Below are 14,716 nucleotides of genomic sequence, written 5' to 3'. Positions count from 1 at the left end.
TAATGGGTAACAGGCATGGTGTTCTTTGTATTGTTCCAGTGTTAAATGAGGCTATGCCAAATATTTTGGTAACTTAAACGGCTGCGGTAGTAGTAGTCGTGAATTACATCATAGCTGCCATGGAAAACATTTGCAGTTGGGATGTTAAATTCAAGGGTTCTCAGACAGACATACTGATGAGTTACCTGAGACTTCACCAGGTGACGCTGTGGTCCGTCCGATGTTGGAGAGTAGATGGTCAATATTGGGCACAGGCTGAGACTGCACTGTGCTTTCCTGCTCAGCTGTGGTCTTAGGGCACAAATAAAAATAATGCAAATTGAAGGGAAAGAAGAATTCAGGCGTTTGAGAAGTGAGCAAACACGGAACGAAAAACATTCACTACTGAAAGAAAGCGAGAGCCTTGAGTGCTAGTTACCACAGGGTCCTCGTCACCATCATCAGTGAAGAACCAGTCATATTGTTGGATTAAATTCTCAACTATCTTGCATTGATCCGGCATGTGATTGACCATATTGGTCATGTTGTCTTCAGACGTTCTGACCAGCGTTGGACCAAACACAATTGCCAGGTTGCGAGGCTCCATCTAGGCATACAAAATTAGAAATAGGAGTCAAATATATTTGAGGAATTTTACTAAATGACACTGAAATGGACAGATTTTGTCCAATTGATCCTACCTTGTTTTTCTCGCAGTTGTCAGACACTCTCTTTAGGTGAGCACAAAGGAATTTCAGTGTTTCGTAGTGATGGTCAGGCAATTCATGGATCTGTAAAAATATAAATCAATGAATACAAATTTATAGGGTATGAAGTTCGGGGAGAACAGTATCCATCAATTTTATATTTGTGGAGCCGAACTGTAAGCTGATGCAGTTCTTACCAGCCTCTTGAGTTCCCTTAGCCTTTCAACCGAGTCTTCTATTCTATTGGCCTCAATAAAGTCAGCATACTTTTCTGAAAAATAGAAAAATATAATGAAAAAAAAAACATGGGGTGAAAACTGAATTAAAAATATCCCTGAGGAGAAATCAGACACAGTTTACATTGAATGTATTTTTAGGATTTACAATGTGTTGAAAGATCTCACCATTTGTAAACAGAGGTTCTGGAAGTTTTCGGAAAAACGACTTCAGTAAACTACTAATGACATTGAGATCCCGCCATTTCTGCAGAAACAGATCGAAAGCATGTTACAAACCTTTCAAGTACAAATCTTAGACACTGAAAAAGCAACATCTGTTGATGAATCACTTACATCTTCTTGGATGTCGATGTCTGTCATGCCTTTGCTGTTGAGCTCCTCCTGCATGCTGGAGATGGCAGCATTGTTCCCTGGAACTCTGTAGATGCCTGTATATTCCAAACCTCTGTCCTCTACCACCTTGCAGCACACTTCCACAATCAAAGGCACAAACTGCACAACACACAGCAGAGGAAAAAACACCTGTCAGATTAAATGTTGAAACTTGGACTTTAAGTAAATTAACTCAAAACATGAAGTGCATTTGCTTGTGTCTGGGTCGGTCTGCTAAGCCACTGTTTCAAAGAAATTACATTCCATTTTCTTTCAAAAAGAAAAAAACAAAGATACTCACTCTATTACTTTGTGCTGAGGGACAATCATCAAGACGCACCCCAAATGTGACCCCTGCTGGAGTCTTTTTCTCAAAAGGTTTTCTCATTATACCGGCGATACCTATCTTCCAAGCAGCCCTGTCCCTTGGTGGACTAGAATCGTCTGGGTAAACAAATTAAAATACAGAATTAATTTTTTGAACACTTGAAATGTTCTATGAGCACATTAACAGTCCATTCTTGGCAGTTACCTCTCAATGCCCTCCGCTCCTCTGATTTGGGTGAATGTGGGCTATGGAGCTTGCCCTCGGTTTTACTTCCCTTGTAGTTTAATGCTTGTTTAATGCTGAGGGACTGGCGAGATGTTTTGGGGGAAGGTTCTGATCTGCTACTGGGGGCACTGATCAAATAATGTTTTTAAAACAAGAGATTAGTTTGATAAATTATTTAGAGACTATTAAGATATTGGGTTGAAAACTAAGGAGACCCGCATACCTCATCATGTTGTATTCTTTTATCTTTCGACTGATCAAATCCTGACTTGTTATTACAGAATTCTGGAACAACAGTGGAAAAAAATGTGGTCAATTCTCTGTGACATTTGTCGTGCATCTTCTAAATTCTTTCATGGCACAGTCAAACTGACCTCCTCGTCTAGGTTGCTGTTTTCCTGAATGACTCTTATCCAGGTTAACATGTCCTCTCTTCCTTCTGCTTGGAACAAGTACTCACAGTCTGAGGTGGTTAGTCGTAACACATTTTTGCGTTTTGTATCACTATAAGAGATGTCAATCAGACAGGCCTTGATGCTGATTCGCAAGGGGTCCTCATCAGATGGCACTGAGACATGAGAAAGTGCATCCTTTCTGTCTTTGTAGAAGGTTAGCATATGGCCTTGTAGTACAGCATACATCTGCTTCCAAGACCTCATTCCTCCACCAACACGCTATCAAAAAAAGGGAAAGAAGAACCTCAATATTACACATCTAAACAACTGAGTAATAGTTATGACAGCTGACAAAAAAAAAATCATATTACAGGCATACCTTATTTTTATCAGTACTAAGTTGCCTAAAGTTAAGAATCCCTTCTTTGGAAGAGTCAGCAAATATATCAGAGGAGGAGTCCCGTCGAGATCCAGATTCCCCGGCAAACTTATGCCCATCAAGTGCCTAAAGATGAAAATATGCATTATACAGAAATACATTTGTGTATCAAAACATTTTTGTTCTACAGTGATACACAAGTCTAGTAAGGTTTGGTATCTAAATAAAGTTAATTACCTTTCTCAGGCCCCTGAGACCTGGCATATGCCTAGTGGATGGGCGACTAAAACAAAAAAAAAAAAACGGAAAAAAAAAAACAATAAACCATTAGGAAGTCCTATTGTTGGCATGCTAAATAACCAAATACATGGCAGGAAAAAGCACAATGATCCCATAACTGTACGCACTCACCCTCTGTCTTCCTGATAATTATCCAGGCCCTCGTCATAAGACTTAGACCGCTCTGACTGACTGGCTGATTCAGACTCCAGCAAAGCACTTCGAAGAGACTCTGGAATGGTTCAAGAGAATTTATTGAAATTATTTGAAAATGATAATTATCTGCAAAGAAAAAAATGAGGGGGGAAAAAGCAGTTTTATTCTTCATCTCAATTATATTTGTTTGGCTTTACTGTTCCAGGCAGGGTGGGATTTGAAACTCGAAACTCACAAACAAACTTGTGAAGAGTTTTAAGCTCCTCTATATACCCAGTTTAAGCACGACTTGAAACACTTTGCTGTCAACTGAATGCAGACCCATTTAAATTAGTGGGTGACACCAGTGAACTGTGTAAAATTGAAACACTTAAAATGAACATACTATAAATCATGTAAAATGAACATACTATAAATCCTTTCAACCATTAAAAAGCCCTGCCTCAGAAAATGAATATTTGTTTATTTATGTTTATGATGGTTTATAACATTACGTGTTCAAAGGAAAATAAATGAAAAAAGAAAGCCATTTTTGTTGTAAGAGAATGTTGACACGCTAGTCTATGATGTGATCAAAACCCAACAAACTTCTTTTTTTTTTTTTTTTTAACCTTGGTCATGTGAGAGCTGTCGTCGAATGGGAGGACAAGGTGAGCCTGTGCTGGAGGGACCTGTATGTACAGATGGTACGACAGAAACCACTGCAGAGGGTGGAATAGGAGCTGCTTCCTGGTCGACACTGGGGCTGACTGGCTCATCTGTAGTGACAAAAATGCAAGATCTGAGATTAAAACAAAAATAAGCAGAGCAGCTCTGAGACATCATATTTGGGGTTTGCACATGGCAATGACATTTTTTTTGTGGTTAGCGAGGAAGAGAATGATGAAACTGACAGTCGTGATATAGGAAACGATGAGGAACATTCTAATGTTTATGTAAACAAACCACTTTGCAGTTTTCTACCTGTTGAGGGATCATCTGAGACACATTATTGCAAGCACAAAAAGAGCCTGAGAGAAAGAGGGATTCTCAAAACTCATGAGTAAAACACACCCCCCGAGAACAAAGCTGGGACTAGTAGCTCAGGGCTTTGCAGCTAAATTTAAAAGTAAACGTCCCAGTTTCAGTCTTTCCCAACTTTGAAATGGGGCAAAATATGAACGCTGCATCTGAGAGGCCATAAAATGGCCTCTTGGAAAACAAATTACAGACTCAACTCGCATTGGAATTGGGTTGTCACAAGGACAAATTCACTGGTACCGAAGACATGACCAAATTGACCCAGTACATAAAAAATGCCTTATTTGATGTTCTACAGTACTTTAAAGTGTCAAAAGTTCGGTAGATGCTACAGGAGATAGAGAACAATAAACACTATACACTGCAGGATGCAGCAAGCATAGGTTTAGCACCAGATTTGCAAAGACTTGTAATTGTAATTTCCGTCTAAGGCACACACAGTCATAGAGAAAGCAGCATCTATGCTCTTCCTTTGCAACATCCCTTTAGCCTGAATCAAGTGACTTCTTAGTAGTGAGGCTCTTTTACAGAAACAAACAATATGTCACTTTAGTAGCCGTCTAATTTTCTGAGCTAGTTCAAAAGCACTGCAAAATCATTATGATACATAGACCTGAGGATTTATTCACAAGATCAAATGTAAGAATTCCAGCCAGGAAAACTGGCCTTTTAAACAGGCCATTGATTTCGGCCTAGCAGCCTGCTCAATTACGAATCTGTTTGTTTGAGCCAGGGCACCTGTCCCAGAATCCTGATCTTGCAACTTTATCCCTCTCACCACCTCCTTCATGTGCATGGGGCCCGTCAAGCTACTGAATGAAAAAAAGCATGAACTACAAGAGGAATGTCAGAAAAACACAAGTGTGAGGGATGAGAAAGAAATGACCACAAACACAAAACGGTCATTTCAGTTCCTGATTGATCTTGTTTCAGCAGGAGTATTGTAGATTCATATTTACAATTATGGCCATCAATCTCCTCAAAAATGTACCTTGAAACTATAACAACTTTATAATATCTTTATCATTTGTGTCTTCACATCCATTAAAAGGCAAATTACTGATAAAATGTGTTAAGCTGCTCAATAAATGGGAAAGGATCAATTCTGAAAGTACTGAGAACAAAGTAGTTAACTTTAATGATATGTATTCTGGCACTGCTAAATTCATATTACGCTCTATAACAATCCCAGGTGAAAGGTCAGAGATGTATATATACTGATAACATATTTTAAAGATGTAGACATATATTATGACTGCAAGCTAGAGGGATGTGAAAAATGGAAGGAAAAAAAAACTAACTGGTATGACAACCAACAAGTAAGCCAATCCACAATTGGCAAACACTATCTAGGACACCAGAACTATCCATTGAAGCCGTAATTCACTCAGCTCCAGTAACCATTCAAAGTCTTATGGGTCGAGCGGTCAGAACACAGTGTAGCAGGTCAATTTTGGAGCATTATTTCGTGTAGAAGAGTAAAAAAAACTAACATATTAACAAGCCACTGTACCTCTGTACAGATACATGACAATCATAATCTATAAATCTTTCCTCAAGCATCTTGATTCCATAATTGTTGAAAGATGAAGAGTGGAAAAAGAATTAGGTGCAGAACCATACCAGAAAACATTTACAGAGTTAAGCATCTCTTGAAAATAAACAAAATAATTCAAACTAAATCTTTATTTCTTTTGTTTTAATTACTTATGACTTAAAACAAATTTCTATTATAATAAATTAAGGCACTCCCTGAACTGTATTTGCTGGTCTACCCCTTCCTACTACTGTTTGCTCGTACTACCATGACAACTTCAGCAAATAAATAGGTTGACAACTTATTTCTCCACTTACCAATGAATGGGATGGATGTCAAAGACTCATCCAGGTTGCTGGAGCAGGAGGTGTGACACTCCTCCCCAAGTCGCCGCATATGCATCTCTCGCCGTGCATCATTGGGAAGCCAGCATGCCACCACATCTGTTGCACAATCTCCTCCATCATCGTTTACAGCCAGGATGTAGGATGGGTGACGCAGGGGGCTTGGGTTCTTTCCAGAGGGGGGCTTCTCCCTTAGAATAACCCCAGTCTCTGTAGGACTTTGTCCATTTACTGGGCTCTGAGTATCTTGATGAGGTGATTTATGTATGCTATGGGTCTGAGGCATTTTTGGGGGGACAGAGCACGATGAGGACTTCGGTCCCGCCAAGGGTTCCTCTCTGTTTGCCTCGAGAGGCTGCAAGGTTTCAGCTCGAAGCCTATTCGAATGGGTACTATGGCCTGCATGATTACCTTTGACAAAGGCTCTTTGGTCAATATGAGAATGTTCAGGACTTATAATCTTTTCTAGCTCTAAATGTAAGGGTCTGTCTGAGAGCATTGGCGAGGAACGGGTTTGAAGAGAATCTGGTGCTTTAGTGCAGCGAGAAGGGTTTGGTACTACCCTTACTCCACTGTAATATTCAACAGGTGGCCTGTATTGTCTGGCGATGGACAGTCTGCTGGTCCTCGTGCCACGATCTGCCCTCCCATGACCTCCTCTCTTTTCAATGGGCTGATCCAGCTCTGCTGGATCAACATAGTCCGTAGAGTGTGTCCGGGCTTTGTGTACAAGGCCATCTTGAGACATGCTACGAGGTGGCCAGTTCCTGGCGTGGCTCATCCTCTCCGAACTGCTTAGGCGGTCTTGTGAGGCACTACGTGGAGGGATTTTAGAGTGGCCGGGATGACCTTGATAAGACCGTTCGTGGGACGTACTTCTCCGTCTTATTTCCTTCGGGCCTCGGTCTCCCCAATGAATCTGATGAGTGGCTCCAAATGTACTCTGACTGTGAGCTCTCAGACTATCCAGTCTCTCCTGCATAGTCCAGCTACAATGGGAATGGATTCCTTTGTTGTCAATGTACTCCCTGTACGTTTGGTATGTACCGCAATCAACATTTTGATGGTTGGGTGGGTAGTGTGTTCTAGGAACTCTGTAGGGAACCATTCCTGGACCACTAGGGTAGACATCAGCCTTTCGAGGTTGAGGATATTGAGCTAAAGACCCAGGCCTTCCTCTGACGAAGGCAGAGTCCCTGTAATCAATTCTATGTTTTGGACCCATGAGCCCCATATGAGCTAAATCAGGAGGAACCACCACAGTTCTCATGCTTTCATTCCGCATATACACAGCCATCTGGCTTTTTGGATATGAATGAGGAGGAGGGGATGGGGGCACGGTGATCTCCTTGCGGTAACCAAGGTCATGCGGTACTGTGGCTCCCCTGTTCGCCTGCCCCACTGAGTCCGGAGCTTGGGCCATACCTGAAGGCCTGCAGTCTACTCTGGGGTAGCATACAGGGGGCGGCTCAGGAATGTCACTGGCATTTCCACAGTAGCTGATGTGGCCACGGAGGTAAGCATCCTGGGAGTAGGCCTAGAAACAGACCAATAGAGAAGCACAAGAAAAGACTTGGTGCTAGCTGAAACTGTACTATGAGTAATATTCAAGTGTGCCAATACAAATTTATAGAGAAGTATGATATTACAGACATTGCTGGAAGAATGTGTAGGTAGTGTATGTTGCAGTATGAATGTGTGGAGGCAGTAGCACTTTAAGAGTCATCAATCTTTATCTGCTACCTCTTTCGAGTTCAGATGGTAATGGTCACTAGTCAACAACAGAATATCGGGTGAAATGAATTATGACACAATAGTATCTTATGATATAATTTCAAAAATTGTATTGCATTGCGATTAATAACAGTGCAGTAACCATTCCTGACATACATAGCCATAATAAGACAGACTATGATGACTTGATTTACCCACCTCAAAAAATGACAGACAGTAACATCAGACTGACAGAAGATTCTCAACTGACCGTGTAACCATTGTGTAATATTTAGCCCACTAATTAGTCTAATTGGAGGCCTATAATATTTTCACAATGCGTAAATACAAGCTTATATTTTTTCCAGTTATCGCTAGCGGAAGACTTGTAACCTTTATCTGATAGGTATTATTAAAAAAACACTATACATTCAACAAGCTAAAATACTATTTAGGGCAATGGAACTTTATATACAACAGATATAAAATTCCAATCTTACATAACACGCTGCATGCAAGACTCTCTACCTCTCATTGTACCACGTAAATTAAGTTAAGTTCAAGGGTCACCAGCCCTGATCATGCTAAAGACATCTGACATGGTAGATGAATCAGGGTGAGGCTTTACTAAGATGCCAGCTGGACGCCAGCTCGAGTGTTCAATCTAACAGGTACTGCAGGCATCAAGCATCAGCCATTTCTTCAATACATGCTTATGATTCACCAGAACAGCGCTGACTGATTAAACACTAACACAAGGGACTAAAAGCCAATAACGTGGAAGTTGAACCCATAACATGTAATGATGCTGACATGCTGACATATAAAATGAGACGCCAAGAACAACATGCTTATGTCATATAGCTGCCAAATCAGGTGTCAGCTTACCAGATTAGTAGTTTCCTGATAAAAAGGCTGCCGTTACAGCATGTGAAATTGTAAGCATTAGGCAAACAGAAGAGAAAAAATGGCAGCAGAGAAAATGCACACATTGTGAAAAATAGAAAAGATCCAACGAGGATAGAACGTCAACAGCCAGAGCAGTGCCTTAACTTGACGAGCTAAAAATATTCTTGATCTTCAGCAGCAGTGCACAGGGATGAAGAAGCGTACATGTAGGAGAGGGTTGCCATGTTACGTCTGCCAGCGCCAGTGTCGTGAGTGAGTAAGTAACAGAAGCAGAGGCTTGTCTTTCATTCTGTTTCTAAATCTTCATGGTTATGTCCATCTTTAGCCAGAATATTACAGCAACTGAACAAGGTGCCTCTGGTCTGTCTCGCTCGCTCCCTCCCTCTTCTGTTGCTCACATGACAGAAGCAGCAGCTGCTGATTATACATTCAGCTCTGATGTTATAGCTCCCCCTCCCACTCCTCCTTCCACTCTCCCTTTCCCTCAGCATCAACCTGTTCAAAACACAGCGCAATCAGCTGTTTTTATACACTGGTTCCTCCTCATGATTCATGCCTTGAACCTATTTTTCTCATCTCAGTATTTTCGCCCCTTTGCTGTTGTAAAGCTCCCTCCCTTTCTGCTCCCATGAATTTAGATTACCTCCATCTCTTTGCTAAGCAACTGCTGCTTGTCTCTAAGCAGTCAGTGTGTACTGCCTCCTACGGTGTAATGTCATCCCACTAGCATCTGCGATAATCCTCTTGTTAAATGGATGGATTTCATCAGTTTGCCTGCTAATTATTACCTTTTGTTATTTTTTTTTTTTACAATTATTTTTGAAGCTGTAAGATGGAGAGAAATCCAGCGTACTATGAAAAAATTTACTAAAAGCTACAAGCCATACTTGAAGGAGACCTGAGTGAAATAGATGGAAAACTGTTATCAAAATAGTTTGGCTGTAAAAGACAAAAATTACTAAATGGCTTATCTTATTAGCCATAATCATTCCATAGAGTCTTTAAATAATTCATGAATTAAGATTGATTGGATAAGCCATTTATTTCAAATCAGACAGAATATGTTATAATTCTGAATATTTTTGAATATGAATATATGAGTATTAAATCAAATTTGACCTTTTACCTGCACTTTTACATGCACTTTCTACATATCCATAAAGGTCATCCAGCAGAACCTAAGAACTAGATCTGTCCAATAAGATTGTGAGCATATGTACTTAGGGTTATTGTAAATAATCAGCTGAATTGCATTGTACTATCGGACTGGATACCATCATTATACTTAATACTAAGTTTACACTCCCTGTCAATATTGAATATTAGATTAATTTTATTCTTGAAAAAAACCTCATAACAAGAGGTTGTTTAATGGCACTTTAACAGATGGGAGGACGAGACTACACTGTTTATGTGCTAAGAACAAACCCACACTTCCCTCTGGGAAGCACTTAATGATAGTGGGGGGGGGGGACCTTTGACAGAAACCAGACGGCCATCTGATATGATAGGTTTGTTCAGGGAGTCCACAATCCTCTGACCTAACAGACTCTTTGGTCTGAGGCCAAGACTGACGAAGCGAAAGCAGAGCGCAGCTAATATGTGAATTATTGACACAATTAAATTATAAAAAGCAAATCCATGCCCTTGTATTTTCTACTCAGATGCTGTGTTGACAGATGTTTATTTCAATGAAAAACTTAATCCAAAAAGATTCGGGAAAAACTGCTATACTGTTTTTGTCAAATTAAGTACAAAATGTAACCAAATGTAAGTTATGTTGCTGCAGCATAACTGTTTCATAAAACAATAAACTATTGGCTATTGTCGGTACCATTGTCAAACTTTCCTGAAGTACCACCAAAAAATTTGATCATGCTAGTCATATCCGTCAATATAGACTAAAAACACTTGATTTGATTTCCAATGTTAAATAAAAGCTTTGTAAATTTCTTGATGTAAGATTAAGTTTTGGACACTTTGTCTATCTTTTTTTTTTTTTACACTTGTCTCAGTCAATGAACACAGATTTTGGTTGTTGGCTTTGCATACTATTTCGGGAAAAACACATACTGAAAATTTAGATCAGTTGAAAAGTAGTAATCCATAACATATAAATATGTGTGGTGGAGAAATGTTTGCTTAAGTGTTGAAATTAGGGTATTTTGCAGCCAGTTTGAAGTTTAAAAAAAGCTGCTGTGGCCTTGATTAGATGCCCAATATAGAGAACTCAGCTGGGAAAGTTCGCCTGCCTCCATCATGTGACCAATGTCCCAACCTTAAACTAAGGGACCAGCTAAAGTTAAAATGGTTTAAAAATAAAACAACGCTCTTTAAAACTTGACTTACCAGTTGCAGTATATCCTCATCTTTTGGCATCACACAAAGTTCAAGAAACTCCCCACTGTTGGGCAAAAGAAAAAATAACATGGAAAAAATGAAGGGAAAATATAGAAAATATACATATATTTCTCAAGACTCAACAACTAAGTAATATATAGTCTGACCTGTCTTGGATCAATGATATAACCTCACAGTAGGCTTTGCCAATGATGCTTGCTCCATTAACCTTCACTATGCGATCACCTGACAGAAAACAACAGATTAGAAGGAATTTCATCAGTACCAGAAAGCTGTAAAAGTAAAGAGAGCCCTTTTGCACAAGCAGGGGCAAAGGCGATGACAAGAGAAATATGGATATCTACATAATAATAACCGCACAAAAAACACATAAAGAACAATATTTGACTCTGAAATATGATGTTGCGACTCAAATATGAAATTATTGCCAATTTTTCTTTTAGCTTCCAATTATTACCTTTACAGAGTCCAGCTCCATGTGCAGTACCACCTTCCTTTACTTGCTTTACAAAAATAGTGTCCATTGGCTCAAGCCTGTTCCGCTGTCTCCCTAAAAATAAAGTAAGCATAAGACAGACAATGACCAACACGTAGCTCATTTCATGTTAATGAAGTTTGTTTTCACTGCTTCTAAAAAAAGCTGTTTTTTAATCAATTGGTTATGTGTGAACCTCATAAAAACCTCAACACCCTGTTAAAAGTCTTGGCTGGCAGACGGTGACATAAGAGAGATCAAAAGGACCATATTCTGATCAGCTTAAAAGAGGATGCAACCATTGTGATGCGATATATTTTTGTTGTGAATATGTCCTACCTGCCAACTGTACATCTATAGCCTCAATAGTCTCATTGCTAAATGAAGGCAAATAAAAGTGGGGCTGGTAAATTATGAAAAAAAATCTGAATCCAAATTTGGACAAGGATTATTTAAAAACAAACAAAATTTATCTCTGAGTCATAGCAGAATTATCATTACAATTATTATAAGCCGAGAATGACATTTAAACTTAAATTAAAAAAACGGACATGTTCACCAGCATTTAATGACAAAATGACAGCAGTATAGTGCAGATTACATGTCATGGGGTCTTTTATTAGAAATTTGCATAAATGAATCAACACTCACACTCAACGAACATTTTTACCACCACTTGCACACATTACACACACACGACATGCCACTAAGGTGTTGAATAGAAATGACATTCAATTGGTTCAGAGGAAATAATCTAAATTGCAGGACATTGTGTGGGTTGTGAAAAGTGGATAAAAGCTACCAAGGCCAGGAAAAACCTGTTTGCTCATGCTGTTCCTGTCTCCTAGCAGCTGTATAAAAAAGCTGGAAAGAAAAGGAAGAGGGAAGAGTGTGATAGAAAAGTGAGTTAAGAAGGTATCCTGTGCTCAGTTGCAGAACTCCCACACCTCTAAGAGATGGCACTGGGTACCACAAGATCCATAAAATCTCTTTTTGAAAATATGTCAATTTGTTGGTACATATTTGAACAAAAAACAGATGACATTGAAAAGAGAGAATGTAAAAGTTAAACTGTATGGTTTTGTTTTGTTTTTTCAAAATTTTAGACACATGATCACTTGTTGTGATCATGTTGTGATCATGATCACAATGTTGTGATCATGATCACAACATTGGACCATGCTTTTAACTCTTAACAGACAAAAATGTGCGCAAAGGAACATGACCTTTGGTCATGTGACACACCCTGTAGGAGTGGATAAAATTGGTCTGTGTATTCAGTTAGTGAGAAGAAACACATGAGGACTATATTCCTATATTTCTTAAGAGCTAACTAAATTATTTGTAATTCTAATAATGTTGCACCTCAATCTCAGTCTTCTCTTCCTCATAAGATCATTGATACAGAAACTCATCTTGGAACTCACATTATGTAATACTGCCAACTAGTCCTGTAAAACTGCAGCACTAAAACATGCTCCCTCTGTCGGTGTATTGGAGTTTTGCTCTTCAATTTTCAAGATGGAAATGTTTGTTTAGTATTGTCACTGAATTTGAAATCAATTGTAATGTAGCATATTTTGATAATTTTAGGACATGAAAAAATATATCCGGTTGGTTAAGTGGGGTGTTTGCTTTCATCTGAACTGTTATTTTCACACATTGACCTTGACCCATATAGTGCCTTCTGCAATAAAATACCTCAATTCTTTAGACACTGAATGATTTTATAGAACACTAATATTTTAAATCACCAAACTGGTACTTTAAGCTAAATAATTTTGAAACAAATATTTGTTGATTTTCTCATAAAACAGCATATAATTTTTTTCAATAAATTCTGACATGAGTTCACAAATCGGTGCTTCTGAGAGTTATGTCACATCTAAATAAATATCAAGTAAAAAGCACCTATTGGTAGTGTGCATCTGTCTAAAGCCATCCTGAAAAATTACTTGTCAAAGAAAGAACCATAGTTTAAAATCAATGAACCTGTTAAAGATGAAAACAGACCAAAAAAACCCAATAGTATCTTCAGTACACTTCGTAGAAGCTCAGCTGATTAAAAAACACATTTTGGCAGAATATCAAGGAGCATATTCATTCATTCACTATCTAATCTGCTTAACTTGCTTAGGTTGCATATTCAACTGAATAAAAGAATACTGGATCTTTAAAGTATTTCCCTCACATAGCACAAGAAGTTCTCCAAACATACACAGTAAACATGTATTAAATGTCTATAATAGACTTCCAGCCTTTCCCAGCATGCTATAAAAACAATGAAGTATTATATTTCATTTCCTCTACAGATGCAAGAACCACAATGATCCTTTTTTTCCTCTGTAATTTTCTTTTAGAGGAAACATATATGCCTTGAGAATTACAGATGTCTGCCAATTAATATTTAGTGATAATTTATATTAATAGCAACAAATGGTTCTTCAGATTATGTACCATTTTATACTCGGAAATACTCTCTTGAAGTAGTCTGGAATTGACAACATCATTGAAGAAAGGCAAGTTAATATTGTAGGCGTCACAAACACACTATGAAAATGGGAATATCTAGCTTAAAACAACAAAATTCAGCATTTGCAGATTACTGTTTCACACAAAATTGTGGTTATGTGTAGTTTGAAGACATGTTTAAGAAAGTAAGAAAGAGGAACTACTGTAGAGATTCAGAGATGTGACAACCAGTCAGATTTAAGTGATATGATTTAAGGGTTGCGTAAATGTAAAAGCTGGGGGTTCGAAATTGAATTGATACATAAAACAGTATGGAGACGGTTTTCCAGTTGGTCAGATTATGTATTAAGCCCTGATCAACTTCTGTTTGAGAAAAGGGGGGCCTACACTGCTTTTCTAAATCAATTCTACTGTTTTATCATTGAACTATGAACAGTCCATAAACTGTTAAATGCAGATGCTCTACTATTTGAAGATTTGAGTGGATGATGTGTGGGAACATGTTTTTACAAGATCACCCATAAATTTAATGTGTCTTTCCCCCTTGTCACCATAGAGTGGTTCATACAGGGATAAATAGTGCACCCATGTTAACTTGAATCTCTTGCCCAGTGTCATTCACTGATGCACTGAGTGATATGTTAGACTCATTAAACCTTTCCTTGATCAGTTTGCCTCCAATTTGACTGACAAACAAATCAGCAAATTGTGATAACTTTATAATCACAGCTCTGACAATATTTTGTCTTTAAAGTAAAACTGTGAGATAAAGAGAACATTTTCACAGCAGTCAGTTTTCCTTGAGGAAAGTCCTCCTTTATTCGAA

At 38.6% G+C, this 14,716-nt stretch overlaps 1 protein-coding gene across 2 annotated transcripts in view; it reads right to left on the bottom strand.

Moving 5' to 3' along the window:
• arhgap21b (Rho GTPase activating protein 21b) overlaps positions 1-14,716 on the bottom strand; it is a 29,639-nt gene that overhangs the window by 5,835 nt on the left and 9,088 nt on the right. Inside the window, exons 5-23 of one of the 2 annotated variants that reach the window (XM_086172374.1) lie at positions 11,401-11,493; positions 11,090-11,168; positions 10,932-10,986; positions 8,562-8,588; positions 5,934-7,497; positions 3,671-3,817; positions 3,036-3,135; positions 2,862-2,907; positions 2,625-2,750; positions 2,225-2,524; positions 2,074-2,135; positions 1,830-1,978; positions 1,599-1,741; positions 1,259-1,417; positions 1,091-1,169; positions 884-957; positions 681-770; positions 419-586; positions 186-291 (exon numbers count right to left, since the gene is read on the bottom strand). In XM_086172374.1, coding sequence (XP_086028500.1) covers positions 186-291; positions 419-586; positions 681-770; positions 884-957; positions 1,091-1,169; positions 1,259-1,417; positions 1,599-1,741; positions 1,830-1,978; positions 2,074-2,135; positions 2,225-2,524; positions 2,625-2,750; positions 2,862-2,907; positions 3,036-3,135; positions 3,671-3,817; positions 5,934-7,497; positions 8,562-8,588; positions 10,932-10,986; positions 11,090-11,168; positions 11,401-11,493 — 3,567 coding nt within the window. The remainder of the gene's footprint in view (positions 1-185; positions 292-418; positions 587-680; positions 771-883; positions 958-1,090; positions 1,170-1,258; positions 1,418-1,598; positions 1,742-1,829; positions 1,979-2,073; positions 2,136-2,224; positions 2,525-2,624; positions 2,751-2,861; positions 2,908-3,035; positions 3,136-3,670; positions 3,818-5,933; positions 7,498-8,561; positions 8,589-10,931; positions 10,987-11,089; positions 11,169-11,400; positions 11,494-14,716) is intronic. The other variant, XM_086172375.1, reaches the window with a different exon arrangement.

The sequence above is a fragment of the Fistularia commersonii genome, chromosome 25, assembly GCF_037954325.1.
Source record: "Fistularia commersonii isolate RoL2024-O1a breed Wild chromosome 25, RoL_Fcom_v1.0, whole genome shotgun sequence".
In the NCBI taxonomy this organism is placed as follows: Eukaryota; Metazoa; Chordata; class Actinopteri; order Syngnathiformes; family Fistulariidae; genus Fistularia; species Fistularia commersonii.
This window is presented reverse-complemented; position numbering and strand designations above follow the sequence as displayed.